The 16,727-nt window shown below is 37.1% G+C and overlaps 3 protein-coding genes across 3 annotated transcripts; 2 read left to right on the top strand and 1 right to left on the bottom strand.

Annotated features, from left to right (window-relative positions):
• Nucleotides 1–2,053: 2,053 nt before the first annotated feature.
• Nucleotides 2,054–10,684, top strand: Mitofilin (inner membrane mitochondrial protein mitofilin). Its single transcript, XM_077441234.1, has 14 exons — nucleotides 2,054–2,457; nucleotides 3,812–3,981; nucleotides 4,061–4,302; nucleotides 5,303–5,496; nucleotides 5,577–5,691; nucleotides 5,768–5,931; nucleotides 6,010–6,172; nucleotides 7,451–7,536; nucleotides 7,608–7,718; nucleotides 7,920–8,037; nucleotides 8,215–8,355; nucleotides 8,430–8,533; nucleotides 8,606–8,790; nucleotides 9,655–10,684. The coding sequence occupies exons 1-14, from the start codon at nucleotides 2,416–2,418 to the stop codon at nucleotides 9,830–9,832; spliced, it is 2,013 nt and encodes a 670-aa protein (XP_077297360.1). The 5' UTR covers nucleotides 2,054–2,415; the 3' UTR covers nucleotides 9,833–10,684.
• Nucleotides 10,685–10,758: 74 nt separating this feature from the next.
• LOC143919054 (hatching enzyme 1.2) lies at nucleotides 10,759–14,221 on the top strand. The gene is made up of 6 exons (XM_077441235.1): nucleotides 10,759–10,978; nucleotides 11,048–11,153; nucleotides 11,945–12,045; nucleotides 12,121–12,345; nucleotides 12,412–12,610; nucleotides 13,911–14,221. Exons 1-6 carry the CDS (start codon nucleotides 10,976–10,978, stop codon nucleotides 14,180–14,182), a joined length of 906 nt encoding a protein of 301 aa, XP_077297361.1. The 5' UTR covers nucleotides 10,759–10,975; the 3' UTR covers nucleotides 14,183–14,221.
• Nucleotides 14,222–14,953: 732 nt separating this feature from the next.
• mRpS25 (mitochondrial ribosomal protein S25) lies at nucleotides 14,954–15,616 on the bottom strand. The gene has a single exon (XM_077441102.1). It carries the CDS (start codon nucleotides 15,556–15,558, stop codon nucleotides 15,061–15,063), a length of 498 nt encoding a protein of 165 aa, XP_077297228.1. The 5' UTR covers nucleotides 15,559–15,616; the 3' UTR covers nucleotides 14,954–15,060.
• Between the last annotated feature and the right edge of the window lie 1,111 nt (nucleotides 15,617–16,727).

Consider the following 16,727-nt stretch of genomic DNA (forward strand, 5'->3'; position numbering starts at 1 on the left):
CTAAGAATAAGACAAAGTTCTTATACTATTAAGATAGATATTACTGAAACCTATTCCGTTGAAGTCTCTGTCTATCGTCCAATCAGAATTTTATCTTCTATGGATATAATCGTCAATAGAGTCTAGTTTGATATTATACTTGGCGACGGCGACAAATTGGGAATTATAAAATGTCACCATGACTAAACATAAAAAATAAAATAACAATAAAATTTTCCAGATAAAATCATAGATAAGTATGTAGGAATATAGCACAACCTATACTATCCTGAATTGAGGTCGAAGATATCATTTATTTCTCCTTAAAACACAATTCGCACGATTGCATTATCCCCTTCCTGTACGAGTATGCAAAGTCGACTTCGCCTGGAATAGCTTTTTTCACACAAGGGGAAAGCCGAAAGACGCAATTCCATTTGCTCTACATAAACAACCCTTAACCTAAAAGAATCTCTGAGAGCATGATCTCATCATACAGCTCCACACGAACAATATCGAGCCCGTAGGAATCTTCAAAAACATGATCTTTAACAAGCATTTTAACAACGATGAAGAAGATGGAAATAGCAACGTTGTTTGAGAAAAAAAAAGGACGTTGCAAGATATATTACAGTCTAAACACATCTTTGCAAAACTCGAAATCCTCGGCAGCAGTTATCTAGGGTTTGTTTGAATTAGCTACAATTTTTATACCTGCTTTCTATTGGATTTCTAAATAATTCTAGCTGGAAATGTTGGCGAAATTTTCAGCGTGGCGGGCTTTCAACAGAAAAGACTTCAGCACTCAAAGGGATCACCGATCAGCTATCGCATCATCCCCAGATAACGGTGAGTCCCTAAAATGCAGCCTGCCTACTCCTCATCATATTTTTGACGTACATACAGAGAAATGTTATAATAACAGAAGTGGCTTTAGGCGTCATATTGTTGTCAAGTGACGATTGTCCACAGACAATCCTAAATATATTTAGCATCAGTCGTATTTGATGCTTGGTGCTCAACGTATGTCCGATAAAAACTTCTCTGTTTGTTTATATTACTCACAAGATGGGCAAGCATCGTTAAAAATTGCACAATGAATTCAAAAACACACAATAAACAACATGGGATACATTTTTATAAGTAAATTGACCCGATTGTATTCCGTGCGTTGTAGCGTATTTATAGTAATTATTTATTCGTAAGGGCCTTCTATTATTATAAGATTTCTCTGCGTACATAGAGCAATACTTGTATTCACTGAACATAAATAAAGATCCTCTTCAATACTCCGAGTTTAGGTCTGTTCATACCTAGTCAGCACGTACCGACTTCAGCAGGTATCCGGCCGTACGAATAGTATTCTTTGGTACATTTTGTTTGGGTATATTCATACCAACCGTCACGTTTACGCCACGGCAGGCTTACAGCAGTACCCGACATTTCCTGTTCATACCTTACAGCAACATCCGTCAACGTATCGTATCCGTTTTTTTGGCCATCGTGGAAATATACACGCGAATTACGTGCCATGAGTCTGCCGCTTTGCTGTTTTGGACCAATTATCGATAGTGACAGTTGGCAGCTGTTCAATCTTTTGGTTGAACAGCTGTCAACTGACATGGTTTTGGCGCAAATATTTAAAAAAAATTTAAATTTTTTACAGAAATATTTAAAAAAAATCATCCACAAGCTCCTTATACAGTGTCCAAAACTCTCCTTCGGTTTTTCTATTTTTTAACATGGGATGCACATCAAAACGTCTCCGTGCTTTTTTATTGCCTTCTTGAGCTTCTTCTTTCAACAACAGCGCGATTATATATAATTTTTCGTTCGATAAACGTCGAAACATATTTGCTGACTTGTATTCTGACGCGTAGCTACGAATGCACATGAATGCATTCATATTGTAAGTACTCGACAATACGACGTAAGCAATATTGCGCCGTATCGTCATGGCCTGTAACGTATAAGTAAGCCGATTTTGCCTTGCACTCGGCCAAATTGATGTAAACGTGACGTGACCGCGACGTGTAGGTAGATATGAATAGAAATGTAATAAAATGACATATTTGAAACGGAGTCGTGCAGTGCTGAAGCCGTGCAGTGCTGTTAAGTATGAACAGACCTTTTAGAATAAAGTTAGATTAGATAAGCCGAGTTTCCTTAAGCCGGGAAACGGTTGAAACATAACCACCCGTCCTATTGATAAGTGCAAAAATATAAACAGAATTTGAAAAGCTATGTTCAAGTCGAAAACGGTTCAAAATGATAAAGTTGGTAGTGGTTGACAGCGAGGTATAGTAGGCCGGCGCTGGGGGTGTTTTGGCCACCAGCAAGGTGTCATCAGCTTGCGAGGCGATCGAGCAGGCAGTTTGCCGGTGGTGGTGGCCGCGGTAACTCCTCGCGCCGCGGCTCCGCTTCCTCACATCGAACATGTTGCATTTGAGCGGTAGGGCGGCCGCCAGAGCACAACAGGTCAGCTCCGAGACACCTCTTCACTTTCCCCCCCGCCCCCCACCCCTCCGCCCCCTCGCCCCCCGCGCCGCTCGAACGCTTCGAGCCTCGCCCCTTCCCTAACGTCATTTCATACATAACATTGCATTACATAACTTGACATAACCTCGAAACCGTCAAACTCGGTGACCGGTGACGTCACCAGCTGTCATTGCACATGTTATGTTTTCATTCGTCGATTGTCAATTTTTCAATTGTGCAATGTTTTTGCACTATTCAATTTATTTATTTTACACGGTCAAATTGCGCTGCTTTTAACTGAATTGAAATACACATGTATATACTTTTTTATTATCCTATATGAATTTTTTTTTTTTTTACCATACTGAGCAATTATTTTATTATTATTTATACATTGCAGTTCATTATGTATATGTATGTGTGGAGGAAAATTTAAACAGTTGAAAATTAATCTTTATTTTTTCAAATCAATTTTCATAAAATCAATAATCACTTTGATTTTTAATTATTATTACGAAATTATGTTCACAATACATCTTATATCTATTTTAATAGCTACTGATCTACTGAACCTTTTCTATTTTACACTTTTAATTTAATTTTGTTAGTAATCATAGTATTATATTATTCTAATGTTAATGTACAGCATAATAGGAAAAAGAGCTCAAAAACCTATTTACAATTCTTATAAATGCTCATAATACATCTAATACATAATATTAAGTAAATACTCTAAAGTCGACGATCTAAAGCAGATTATGTTTAGGTAATCTGTGTGTTATACCTGAAGGGTATAGACATTTTGTTGTAATCACCGAGACTCTTCACAAGTGTGTTAGTATGGTTATTAGTGATTCCGTCATAGAATCTACTGGTTAGTTTGTTAGTAATGTCTGTAACAAACGGAATATTATTTATGGCATGCAGTTTTTTCAAGTTAGTATATATCGGTGTGTTATAAATTATTTTCAAGGATTTATTTTGTATTATTTGGAGCTTGGAAAGGCTAGTATTCGAGGCGTTATTCCATACAGGTGAAGCATAGGTTAATAATGGTAATATGAGCGCGCGATATAATTAATAATCGCTTAAAATATGTTTAATATATCAAAATCTAATAAATTACTTTTAAGTTTTCTCCACACTACTAATCATAACATCTTCAAACATCGACACGGCTTCAAATCAGTGGGATTTGAAGCCGTGACCACTCTGTTCAAAGCATTATATGCTAACCACTAATCTTTTCTACTGGTTTATACAATTAGAAAAATTACAATTAGACCCGTTTTGTTTTGTAATGAATGTTAAAGTATCTTTTTTCATGTGTTTTTAATATAATTTTTGTATTTAGGCGTATGGTAGAGTGGTGTGGGTGTCATCCAATGGACTAGCTTCACCACCGCCAGCATCGGATCCGGGACCGTCTGGATCGGGCGGCAAGAAATCCAAAGCAAAATCTCGCATTTTCTTCGCCCTGGTCGGTGCGACGGCCGTAACTTCAGCCACATTGGCATTAGCCAAGTGAGTATTCCACACGATTACGATGCAATTACACATTATATTATATGTTGAAGCTTATGTACTCGATCGTCTTCGTCAGGAGCAACCAGGACTTTCGCGACATCTTGAAAGACTATGCCCCATGGACTGACGATGCAATCGCTATCGTTTACGGCGAGAGGGAGACGGTGGTGTCGAAAGCCATTTCATCGACACGCGATTTGGCCACGTCTGCTTCAGAGATGGTCTTCGGAAGCTCGACCGAACCCACCCCGCAGAAAATCGAACCTCCGAAACCGTTGACACCGGCAAAGAAAGTAGAAATCATCACCCCACTTCCTGGTGCGTATTCTAAGGCTAGTTTGTATAGAAAAAAATCCCGTTCTTCAAAGTACCATGCTTAAAAACTCATTTGAGTTTTTGTGCCGAACATTTTGTCAGAAGGTTATGAGGAAATAAATAATCAGCTGTAGTTGTATTGTAAGAACTGATATGATATGGAGCAAGTCTTATTCTATTCGGGTGCGATTTAACTGTGCATTGAGAAAAATGCTTTGTATCTTAAAAAAAATGTTTGTGCATTAAAAATTTGCATTATTTTCGGTGCATTAAACAATCTCGTATTGTGCATCGAATAAAATATTTTGGCATTATAAAGTGACCATTAAAAAATATGAAACAATCATTCGAAAAAATTGGTTTTAGCATTATAATCATAGAAGTAGAATGCATAGAATGGTCATTGTTTACAAAAGTATCGTCTAAAAGCGAGCCATCGAAGAGAGAGACGGAGAGTCAGAAGAGAGACAAGAGAGAGAGAGAGAGACGAAGTTTAGCAAACAATGAAAAAACTTTTTGTACAGATTTTTTGTAGCAACATTTTTGGAGGCTGAGAGCGATTCTATGCATTCTACTTCTATGATTATAATAGATACAAAAAGTGGCAACTATCAACTGTCAAAAGTGTTTACTTTTGTTAACCGTATTACGTATGAATATGAATGATGATGTCAGGTCGTAAACCGCAGAGTAAAAAAAAAGAAGGAATCCTGTAGAGAGAAGCGTTGGTCGTTGTCGGTTCGTATTTTGGTATTCGCGACATTGCCATTAAAGTTCATCTTTCATTTTAATACACATTTCACCCGCTTTTTAAGTGGCAAATATTTTTTTTAATGATCAAAGCAAAGTTTCTAATGCAATCTGTGTCTGTCACTTAGAAATACACACAATTTTTTTTTTAAATGCACATCAATTTTATATAATGGACGTTTGAATTGTTCCCATTCTATTCTGTCAATCCCATCTTCAGTACAATAATTTGATTTAATTATCTATTTTTCAGTTATTCCAGCTCCTAAACCTAAAGAACTAATTGTACAAAAAGTTGCTGTAAAGGAAGAAATTGCATTGCCAAAAATAGAAAAATTCGACTCACCAGAAGCTGCCGCAACCATGGAAGCTGCTGGGAAGGCTGCCGTCGCCGCTTACAGACGAGCTGTTGAAGCTTTGAACATCTATTCAAAAAAAATTGACGCCGTTCGTATTCATGAAAGTTTGCATCAGATAATATTATTTTATTATAATTGTAACGTTTTTTTTTTTAATTTACAATTTAGGTAATGGACGACTATTCAGACGAGATCAATAAAAACATATTGGAAGACTTGAAACAATCCACGCGCAATCTGACAGAAGCCGAAGAAGTTGTCGACTTGGCCAATAGAAAACTAGGTGCATATCATATCATACATTATAATCATATATATGTATACGTGTCGAGTTGAATGTGTGTTATTTTTCAATTAAGAGGAGGCTTTGGGTGGCAGTGACAGTTCTCTCGCGGAAAAGATTCGCAAACATGTCAAATCGGCTCAGGAAGAACACAACAGAGTCAGCGCCAACACTTCCGTCTACCGTCGATATTGCTCGCAAGTCGAGCAAGCTCGCAAATACTTTATCGAAGAACTACAAGTACTCTTATATTCGCTTTGTGCACCTATTGTATGATTTGTGTCTTTATTTATGTATTTCATGGGTTTGTGATTTCAGGCGATATATCCCGAGATGGACATCGGCGCGCAAAAGCTGGACTTGCGCGGTGGAAATCCCGATGCTTTGCTCTTGGTGGTGTTGCGTCGTATCCTGCTGTATCAGCAGATGCTCGCTCGGCAGAATACGCTGCTCTCACAAAACATTGACGCCGCCATGCAAGGTTCGTTTCACCTCATGGTCTTCACATATTAATTTTCTTTATTACATACATACATCATATGTTAGATTTTTTTTGTACATAAGTTCTAACAATTTTTCAAACATAACAGTACATACATTACAATAGAGACATCTATGGAAAATCAACAAATTTTTTGATACAGTGAATACATTATGTAGGGATTATTTATAAAAAAACAAATTCGAGATGCTAATAACTTGAATTTGTGAGAAACTGAGGCGGAAGATATCGATTTATTGGATCCATCACAATAATTTAGCTAGAAAAATTGGAAAATTCTAACAGGAGACGGTCAATCTGTGTTTTTTAATAAACAAAAAATCTTTCCAGATAATATTTGGCCTGGATTTTAACCCACAACCTCTCTGCTGGTATGCAATTGTTCTACAAGTGCATTAAAACTAGGCTAGGCACTTGGATAGGGCGACATAGACAAGGGGCTCTGCGAGGCCCCCCATTTTTCTTTTTTTGATTATTGAATTGAAAAAATAAAAAAAAATAATTTGACTGTCTTTGAAATTATAAAACATTCTACATATATTCAATTTAATTTTACAATTCGAAGTAACAATGCTGATTGTAAAATATTATAATTTACGAGGAACGCAGGAAGTTGACTGTCAAATATCAACGACTCACGAACAAAATTTGTAAAACAGCAAACTTTCGTCGGTACAAATGTTAATTTGGGAATTTTATTTTATATAAAATACCGCTGAAACATGTATGTATACGTATATACATACATATATATATATATATATATATATATATATATATATATATATATATATATATATATATATATATATATTTTGGATGGATTTGATTCACGAAATTTTCTTATGTTAATCAATCAGGTTTGAAAGAAGAAATATCACTATAAAATTCTTCAATTCATTGTTGAATATATATTAATGTCTTCATTACCGAATTTATTCATAGTTATCCGTATTTTATACTAAAAACGTGCCTATTTTGAATAAAAAATTTTAATATATGAAAATGTTATTTATATATTTAATAAGTAAAATGTCACTCTAATAAAAAGTCTTAGATAAGAAATTTGCTCTCCGTTGTGTTATCCTCCCGTCTTCTTCGTCTCAAGTTTGTACTTCCATCGTGCACGTCTCACACAAATTTTTCTTTCGTAATTCTAAACCATTTAGTATATTTTTATAAGATTGCTGATGTCAAATATATGGCCATAAAACTTCATGTGAAAACCACCGATCTACAAACAGTTTTTATTTTTAGGTCAGGAAAAGGATGTGATTCGTGCCAAAGTTGAGTTTGAGCTGGAAAAGGAGAGGCAAAAGTTGTCTTTGGGTTTTCAGAAAAAGGTTGGTTTACTCGTCGATTGTGATCGGTTTGATTTGAGTTAAGCGTTCTATTGATCATTTTGTGTTTTAAGGATGCGGCAAGCCGTGCTAAGGTGCATCGAGAAATGGACACTCAACTGAAGAAGCAGCTCGAAATACATACGTCTCATTTGCAGGACGCTCTCGATGCTCGCGCTCGCCAGGTATTGAAACAGTTCATGTATGTGTGTATGTAGAGAGGAATATTTATTAGTTTATATCGGCGAAAAATCCATTTAATAAGTTTTTATGTAATGTATGAACGAAGGTGCTTGTTCATAAGAACATGTGAAAATTATGGTTTAATATGTGGACATTATTATTAGTTATTTTGAGTTGATATAATATGTATTAATGATTTTTAGGTAACTCAAGAGGAACGGAAACTAGCCGATGAGCGAGCTGAACAGCAAAGAGCAACTCATGAATTACGACTGGCTGCCGTACTTGGCCGCCTTCAAGGCGTCGACGATGCTCTCAAAGGTACACATATCATATGTATATTACTGACGTACGATTAACTCACCGTAGTCTATTTAATCCGATCGTTTATTACTTGTCTAAACACGCAGCCGTGGACGACGATCTCAAAGGTAGACTTGTCTAAATTTTTTCCCAGTATCGAGGACTCTTTATCTTCAAGTGTGTTTTCATTTTCAGCGCGTTCCGACGCCGACAAAATGGCCCGACAGTCACAGAAGCTGTGGGCCGCTTGCGAGGCTTTGGAGTCGGCGCTGAGGAGGGACACCAATCTGCCAATGCCGCTCATCAGAGAACTTGAAGCCATCGCCACGGCAGCTGGTAATATTATCGTTGTTTTTTTTTTTATAATATTGTTAAGCTTTTGAGTGCTAATTTTTGTTTTGAATTTGCAGCCGATTCTGATGATTTGGTTGTTGCTGTGTTGCGAGGAGTTCCTAATTTGGCCCGGGAGAGAGGCGTCTTCAGCGAGCTCGCTCTTAGAGAAAGATTCAACAAGGTTGATTGGTTAATTTGATATGTATTGATATTGTTTTTATGGTTTATTTGAATATTTTTACTTTTGTTTTAGGTTGAGAAAGCGTGTAAAAAGGTAGCATTGGTTCCCGAAGAAGGCGGCAGTCTGCCGGTGTATTTCTTATCTTGGCTGCAAAGCGTTTTTCTAATCCAAGGTCAAGGGATCCCAAAAGACGAGCTCGACGATCAGTCAGTGGATTTCAGCAAATTGGACACACATGATATTTTGCAACGTGTTCGGTTGGTATATTTATTAGACATTGTATTTTATTTTTGCGTTCTGCTATACATAAATAAAACAGGGGGTGAATAAGTACGGTTGAATGCCATATTTGGGCTTAGCTCCCTCAAGTGGATCTATTAATCACTATCGCTAACTTGAATCATCGATATTGATCATTATCGCTACTATCCAATTATCACTATCGCTAACTTGAAGCATCGATATTGATCACTATCGCTACTATCTATTAATCACTATCGATATTGATCAAATCCTATACATGGTTTAGGCAGGGAGGTGTGTTGACCAGTGTCCCAGCCTCTGTAAATACATCTGTGTTTGGAAGAGGATCTTTATTGTTCGGTGGATACAGGGATTATTGTATGTACACCAAAAGAGATAGTTGCTTGACTTTGGAGGAGTGGGCAGGCTGAACTCCAGAAGCTCACTGGTGCCTGAGGCTGGTTTATATCTTGGTTCATTGTGCAATGCCTAGCTTCCTGGTGAGATCATTTATTGAAAAACCCTACGGGCTCAAGGTTGTTTGCTGCGTAGCTGTATGATGAGATCATGCTCTCGGAGGTTCCTTTGAGCTCGAGGTTGTTTTATGTAGAGCGAATCGAATCGTATCATTGCCCTTGTGTGAACGAAGATGTTTCGGGTCGGCTTTGCTTGCTCGTACACGTAGGCAATGATGCAATCGTTCGACTTGTGTTTTGGAGAAGTAGATAAGATCATCGAACTTGATTTGGGATAGTACAAGTTGTGCTATATTCCTACAATGTTTCAAGTGTTTTGAACTCGAATAGAAAATAGTATATTAAGGTTGAGATGAGGCTACTCAATAGTCGCAAGTTTGAATTCAATTTTTAAATTTTCAGGTATTGGGTGGAGCGTTGCGATTGGACAAAAGCTCTACGGTACATCAATCTGCTTAAAGGTGCTCCGAGCAGTGTAGCTCGGGACTGGACGAAAGAAGTCACGCTACATTTGGAAGCCCGTCAAGCTGCTCGAGCTCTCTTAGCGCACGCATCAGCCACCGGTCTACTCCACGTATAATTTAGTTAAAAAAAATTAGCCCTCGAGAGAGAGAGAGATATATTAAAATACAATTCAAATTCGACAATGTGCCTATTTTCATTTCGAAATATTACTCGAACGCAATTTCGACGAAATGCGTCTCTCAGTAATGTACCATGTTATGTGCAACTTATTGTACAACTTGTCGGACAACATACGGTACAACTTCTTGTACATTGAACAAGTTTTACTGTTAATTTATTATGATTTCGTCACATTTTCATATCTTTTTCGCACAAATTTTTATTTATTGCTATGTCTTCAGTTGCGATTTTATTTCCTAAACAGTTGTCGATTGTCGAAACGAATTTACTTAATTGTATTTATTTGTTATTTTTATCAATGTTGAATAGTTATTATTACAAAGTGATTAATTTCTAATCGGAATGCGATTCCTAGCTACGCTGCTTTGGTTATAAATAGAAAGAAAAAAAATTTGCTAACGAGAAAATTATCTATGTAAGAGTTTAGATGCTTTTAATATCATATTTTGATTTCGTCGTGAATATAATTGGTATATGCGAAATTTGCGTTGTTCATTCAAATTGCATTATGTGTATTATAAATATAGAAATATTTGTTCTTTTCCAATTCTTGTAAATACAATGATTTTTTAAAACTGGCTTTCGTTTTATTTTATTTTGTTTATAGCACACTCGAAGAGCGCTATCTGAATTTGAAATTGTGCATGTACTTATTCGGCAGAATTCCAGGAAGTTGTTTAAGAAAGTACACATGTTTACGGGATCGTAAAATTGAAACCAGTTTATGACTGAGAGTCGTCTTTCAAGTCCGTAATTATACAGTATATCATAGAAACCATTTCAACTGGTATCTCATACTTTTTGACGACTTTTCTTTATGTATATTGAGTTAAACTAATATTTATCATACAAATATGGTAGGATTCGGTTTCGACGCTGCGTGGGTGTGCATATATCGGTTTAATATTCGCAAAGTGAGTTTGCACACAATTAGTATTCCTATTGGGTTTTATGTGCGAGCTGAGAGCAAACTAGTTCAACGACCAAAGAACAGTTATCGAGTGCGAGTCCAGCATTGAATTGATCGATCAGTTCAGTCACTTGGAGAGATTCAATCTGCCAGATTCCACCATCCGACATGGTACGTACGTCAGACGCTTTCGTCTTCGCTTCAACGCGATAAATTATCAATTTTACTGTAAACTTTCAGATACTCTTCGTTGGTATAATAGTGTCCTTGATACTCGCTGGAAATGAAGCCAGGATTATATTGCCAAAAGTTCCTAGCGTGGTTCATCCTTCAGTGCCGACTAATTGTAAGGATATTCAATGGAATTGAAAGCTTATTTACTTGATATACCATTTTCTTTTTCAAATACGAAGTTTTATCTTTGTTGAGATATCTCTTTCTAGATCTATGTATCTATCTAGATTTCAAGATTTTCTAGATTTTTATCTATCCTTTGGTTGTTCTGATAGATTTTTTGATTTTTAAATGCTTTTTATTATTACGAAATTATGTTCGCAATACATCTTATATCTATTTTAATAGCTACTGATCTACTGATCATTTTCTATTTTACAATTTTAATTTAATTTTGTTAGTAATCATAGTATTATATTATTCTAATGTTAATATACAGCATAATAGGAAAAATAGCTCAAAAACCCATTTACAATTTTTATAAATGCTCATAATGCATCTAATACATAATATTAATTAAAGAGTCTCTAAAGTCGATGACCTAAAGCAGATTGTGTTTAGGTAATCTGTTATACCTGAAGGGTATACACATTTTGTTGTAATCACCGAGACTCTTCACAAGTGTGTTAGTATGGTTATTAGTGATTCTGTCATAGAATCTACTGGTTAGGCAGTTAGTAATGTCTGTAACAAACGGAATATTATATATGGCATGCAGTTTTTTAAAGTTAGTATATATGGGTGTATTATAAATTATTTTTAGGGATTTATTTTGTATTACATGGAGCTTGGAAAGGTTAGTATTCGAGGTGTGTTCTGATAGATAGAATCTTCTTAACCTGCTATTACAGGAGCTGTATTCATGGAAAGTGCTGCATAATCCTTAACCTTGTAATGTTGCAGCTAAATTAGACAGTGAAACTGTCCAACAGCTTCAAGACTCATCACAAGATCCGGAAGTAAGACCTGGCTTATTCCAAGGCGACATGGCTCTGAACGATGAGGTGGTCCCGTATATACATACATACATTCTCAACGACAGGGAAGTAATGAGATAATCAAATATAACTTCGTTTTAGATATATAATCACTGGCGAGTGGGTCTCCGATGGGACGTGTTTCCCGAAAAGCTGTGGAAGAACGCGACCGTTCCTTACTTAATCAGTCCACTGTACGAACCGTCCGACTATGTGACGATATACCAAGCCATACGTATATTGGGCTTCATGACGTGCGTCAAATTCGTACCGTGGAACGGAAAGGCCAAAGACTATCTACTCATATGGCCTATAAAATATCCAAAAGTATGCATATTCTGAAATTTTTTTGTTAAAAGATATCCAATATGTAATGACATCATCTTGTTTTAGGGTTGTTGGTCTTATATTGGAAAAATAGGAGGTCCTCAATTGTTGTCCCTACAGCCGCCTGATGCCAGAGGTCCAAACTGTTTGGGCAACGAAGGTAGAGCGATTCATGAAATAATGCACGCTCTTGGAATATTTCACGAGCAGTCTCGCTCCGATAGAGACCGCTTCGTAAAAATACACAAGGAAAATATTGTACCAGGTTTGAACTTTTTAAACATTCAAAATGAATCCTAATGCCTAAAACCAGACTCGGAACATGTCAAATTCAACTAAAAATCATCAGTTATAAGTTTCATTGTAGATTAGTGATTGTGCACTGCTGTATATGTTACAGTTGAAGTCTATTTTCCAGTTGTAATATATTCCATCTAACCTGGTACCAACTACCGCTATAGTTGAAGTGCATTTTCAGTTGTAATATATTCCATCTAAACCACGTAAGTTGATTCATATGACGAATTACATTCCAATTAGTCAAAATATATTACAACTGAAAATGCAGTTCAACTATAAATTGGTACCAGGTTAGGATGGAGAGTTAAGGTTTGCGTTTGTATCACCCTTTCGTCATAAACAAAAACGCGATACAAAATTGTATCATCGGCCACAGACGATTGACGAAAGCGTGATACAAAAATATATCAGTGGACTGAAACAGTTCGCGCAGTCGTGAATCATATATGTGTCAGCGGCCAATAAACGTTGTGCACCCAACATGATACTGTTACGTACACCAATCGGATTAGGCCAAGTAGCATCCCAGAGACTGTGTGACCGTTATAATTGGTTTCAAGGATTATCTCCAGACTAAGTGCAAGTAGGCTAAACAATGGCCACCGAATTGGCGTAGTAAGCGGCTCCCGATCCCTTCTCAGAAGTGATCGATTGCGTGGGACTGAGTGTCGTGGGAATACATATCCAGGTACATGCCTAAACAATGGGGAAGTAACCGGACGTCGAAAATGCCCTGAGCGACCTGTCCCTTTATAAGGAGGTACTAAGATCATATCAAGACATTCTGGACGGAGCACTGCCAGTGTGTGTATCTCCTTAATCACCAATAAATGCTGTGACACGACTTTGGCCTTTTACTTGGATCCTCTACCCACCACTACGCAACAATACAAATATGAGTCAGCGGCCGCCATAGTGTTAATTATTGAATTCTAAAGCATTCGTAAAAACATTAGAACTGTCAAAACTCAACTGTTATATTACAACTGGCGCACATTGTTGAAAGTAGATTTGCGCTTTTACACTTATAATTTACTAGTTGAATTGTATTCGAATATGAATGACCTAAAACGCCAGTTGGAATATATTTCAAGCTGAAAATACACTCTGACTGTAACATATATACATATGTAGATGTAATTTTATTAGCCGCAGATGTAAGATTGATTTGGCAAACGTTTTCCAATCTGAAAGCTCTCAGTCCTGTTGATTTTTTGTGACTCTTTTTACTCACAATCTTATTACTTACTTACTATTGCTTGCAGAGTATCGTTCGAATTTCGAAAAGCAGAGTTTGGAGAACACCACGTACACATTCGAATACGACTTCGACTCGATAATGCACTACGGCACGGACTACTTCACGAAGGCAAAGGGAAAACCGACAATAACGACTAAAATCAGAGGCGCCAAGATAGGTCAGAGACGCAGCCTCAGCAAGACGGATTGTCTGAAAATCAACGACCTGTACAGCTGTTTGGAAAACCCCAAGATGGCCACAAAATATTACGCATTGTGCCGAACGCTCGGCTTATAATATCGAAGAACTTTTCTAGTATAATAACATTGATCACATAAGTATACAATTTGTTTGATTTATTCAATTATTCCATCATCTATGTTTCCTATACTCGGGTCCAAATCTCAAGTCTGATTTGCAGTATCTTTTAACCCTTTGAATGCTGATGTCTTTTCTGTTGAAAGTCCGCCAACATATCCAACTAGAATCAATTAGAAATACAATAGAAAGCAAGTATAAAAATTGTAGCTTATCCAAACCATAGATAACTACCACCGAGGATTTCGAGTTTTGTAAAGGTGTGTTTATACTCTTTAATATATCTTGCAACAATATAAAATAAACAAAAGAAGTCTATTAATGAATGTATTTTCTCAAAACTGGTTCCATCTCATTCATTGTTGTTAAAATGTAATGCTCACAATCTAAAATACTCAGCAGTTAGCGATTTCCACTGGGAACTTCTGTTATGGTTATAAATTCAGAAATTCCGGTATAAACAAGTCTTTATAAACATCGACACAGATTACAGGATCCATGTTCAATGCATTTTTTTTCAATGCTACCTGGAAAGGTTAATTGGGTAGTATTCTTGTTTACTTTGTATATGCTCAAAATACAACGACTATCGGTTTTTTTCAAGTCCATGGACTCGTCGGCAAAACGCCGTTCGGCGTTTGTCAGCATTCAAAGGGTTAATTAATATGACAGTTTTACAGTTAGTTCACTTGTAATATAATAATACTATTGAAAATGTTATATACAGTAAAACGACATAATGTTATCAAATACGTTTAATTAAAACTACACTAACAACACTTATAAATAAGATCTGTACAATAGTCATTCAAAGTTGCATACAATAAACATAATCTTAATTGAATAATAAAAGGCACTCATTCTGCCTTCTGGTAGGTGTATTTTCCACGCAGTTCTCTAGGCAGCTCGACGATGCCGGGACACGGCACCTGTCCTCGCACCTCGCATATGCACGGCCTGTCAAATCCGACACCAAAGTTGGCAGGGTTGACCAGCTGCTCGGCGTTAGCTTGGATGCTCGTCAGAGACTTGCAGGCCACGGTTAGGATGTGGTCGTGGATCTGCTCCTGGGTCTTGTTGTCCACGTCGACGATCATGGAGCGGCCGTCGTCCAGGTAGCACTTGATGAAGGGGCTCGGCGTCATGTTGATGAACGTGGCCACTTGCACCTCCGGGTTGACGTACTGCAGTTTGGGCAGCTCCCAAAAGACGAACTGGCGCGCGCCCCAGTGTCGGGTTCCGCGCGAGTTGTAGTTCACCGTGAACACCTTGATGCGGTTCAGCAGTTGCAGCTGGCCCGATTGCAGGTATTGCAGTGTCCTCCGCACCGGTGCAGGTCCTATCATAAACGGCATTTCGGCGGTTTGTAGGTTATGGCGCGTTTGACAGTACGGCTCGAGAAGTCGGTGTTGCCACTGTGGAAAATTTTTCCAAAGTTGTGTAACGATGCTGCCAGATGTTGTATGATTCTACATAGAATTTGATGATTTTTAGGCATCAACGATACAATGAAACTGTAATTCCTGCTAAAAGAATTTACTCTTATTCTCTGCTAAAAGAATTTAACTCAAAAGTATCAGTTAATTGTCAATTGATGTTGGTGACGTAGTCGTAGCACACAATTTTCTGTGCAGGTGTTGGATGCCTTTTTTACTCAGAAGAACCCTTTTTTTTCGTTTATGCCAATTTCAAATTGTACGACGGGGGTCTACCTTACGGCACCGAAAGTCAAAAGATCGAAAAAGCAAATATCGGAAGGCAAAGATCGAAAATCGAAAGATCAAAAAAAAGGGTGCATGGTACTATGGTACTATGTATATATAATATATATCGGTGGCATGCGGTGAAATTATCTCTCTTTTTGTCATACAGCCTTGTTTAATGTGTGCGCGCAGGATAGAGGAAGAAAAGCCTGTTCCTTTTGTTCGTCTTGTATCCTGCTCGCGCAAATTAAGTGAGAATGTACGACGGAGGGAGAGAGAGTTTTACCGCACGCCACTGATATATATATATATATATATATATATATATATATATATATATATATATATATATATATATATTCGATTTTTTGACTGTCGGTGACGGCCACCCGTACGACGGACATTCATTGTCTACCAAATTATTAATCTAAATATGTAATAATAGAAAACAAAGTCTTACGAAATACATATTGTGTTTTATTAAAGATTTCCAAAAATCAAACTTAATATATTGTTGATATTGAAGCGTCACATTTTCCATTCACATTTTCTATCCTTTACCAGATTCCCTTTAGGGTGCTATTTATGAAGGTTTGGTGATTATTGCCCACAAAGCGCTCGCCTAAAAACCACTAAAATCTCTATAATGGAACATCTGGCAGCCGAAATGTCCATCATACTTACGATAACTATCATACTAATGAAAACTCGAGTGCTAAATATTCCGTATTCGCGTTTTTCATGGCAAAAATTATCTTTTGGGTGATCGCAATTTGCGTAATAATCCAATTATCATTCATGAATGACGCCATATCTCAGTA

This window comes from Arctopsyche grandis, chromosome 11, assembly GCF_051622035.1.
Source record: "Arctopsyche grandis isolate Sample6627 chromosome 11, ASM5162203v2, whole genome shotgun sequence".
In the NCBI taxonomy this organism is placed as follows: Eukaryota; Metazoa; Arthropoda; class Insecta; order Trichoptera; family Hydropsychidae; genus Arctopsyche; species Arctopsyche grandis.

Excerpts from the sequence above, each read along its gene's own strand:
- mRpS25 (XM_077441102.1), bottom strand. The coding sequence starts at position 15,558 with ATGCCGTTTATGATAGGACCTGCACCGGTGCGGAGGACACTGCAATAC.
- LOC143919054 (XM_077441235.1), top strand. Across the intron at positions 12,046-12,120 it reads ACATGGCTCTGAACGATGAG|ATATATAATCACTGGCGAGT; the intron begins GTGGTCCCGTAT and ends ACTTCGTTTTAG. Across the intron at positions 12,346-12,411 it reads GGCCTATAAAATATCCAAAA|GGTTGTTGGTCTTATATTGG; the intron begins GTATGCATATTC and ends ATCTTGTTTTAG.
- Mitofilin (XM_077441234.1), top strand. The coding sequence starts at position 2,416 with ATGTTGCATTTGAGCGGTAGGGCGGCCGCCAGAGCACAACAG. Across the intron at positions 7,537-7,607 it reads CTTTGGGTTTTCAGAAAAAG|GATGCGGCAAGCCGTGCTAA; the intron begins GTTGGTTTACTC and ends TTGTGTTTTAAG. Across the intron at positions 8,534-8,605 it reads TTAGAGAAAGATTCAACAAG|GTTGAGAAAGCGTGTAAAAA; the intron begins GTTGATTGGTTA and ends CTTTTGTTTTAG.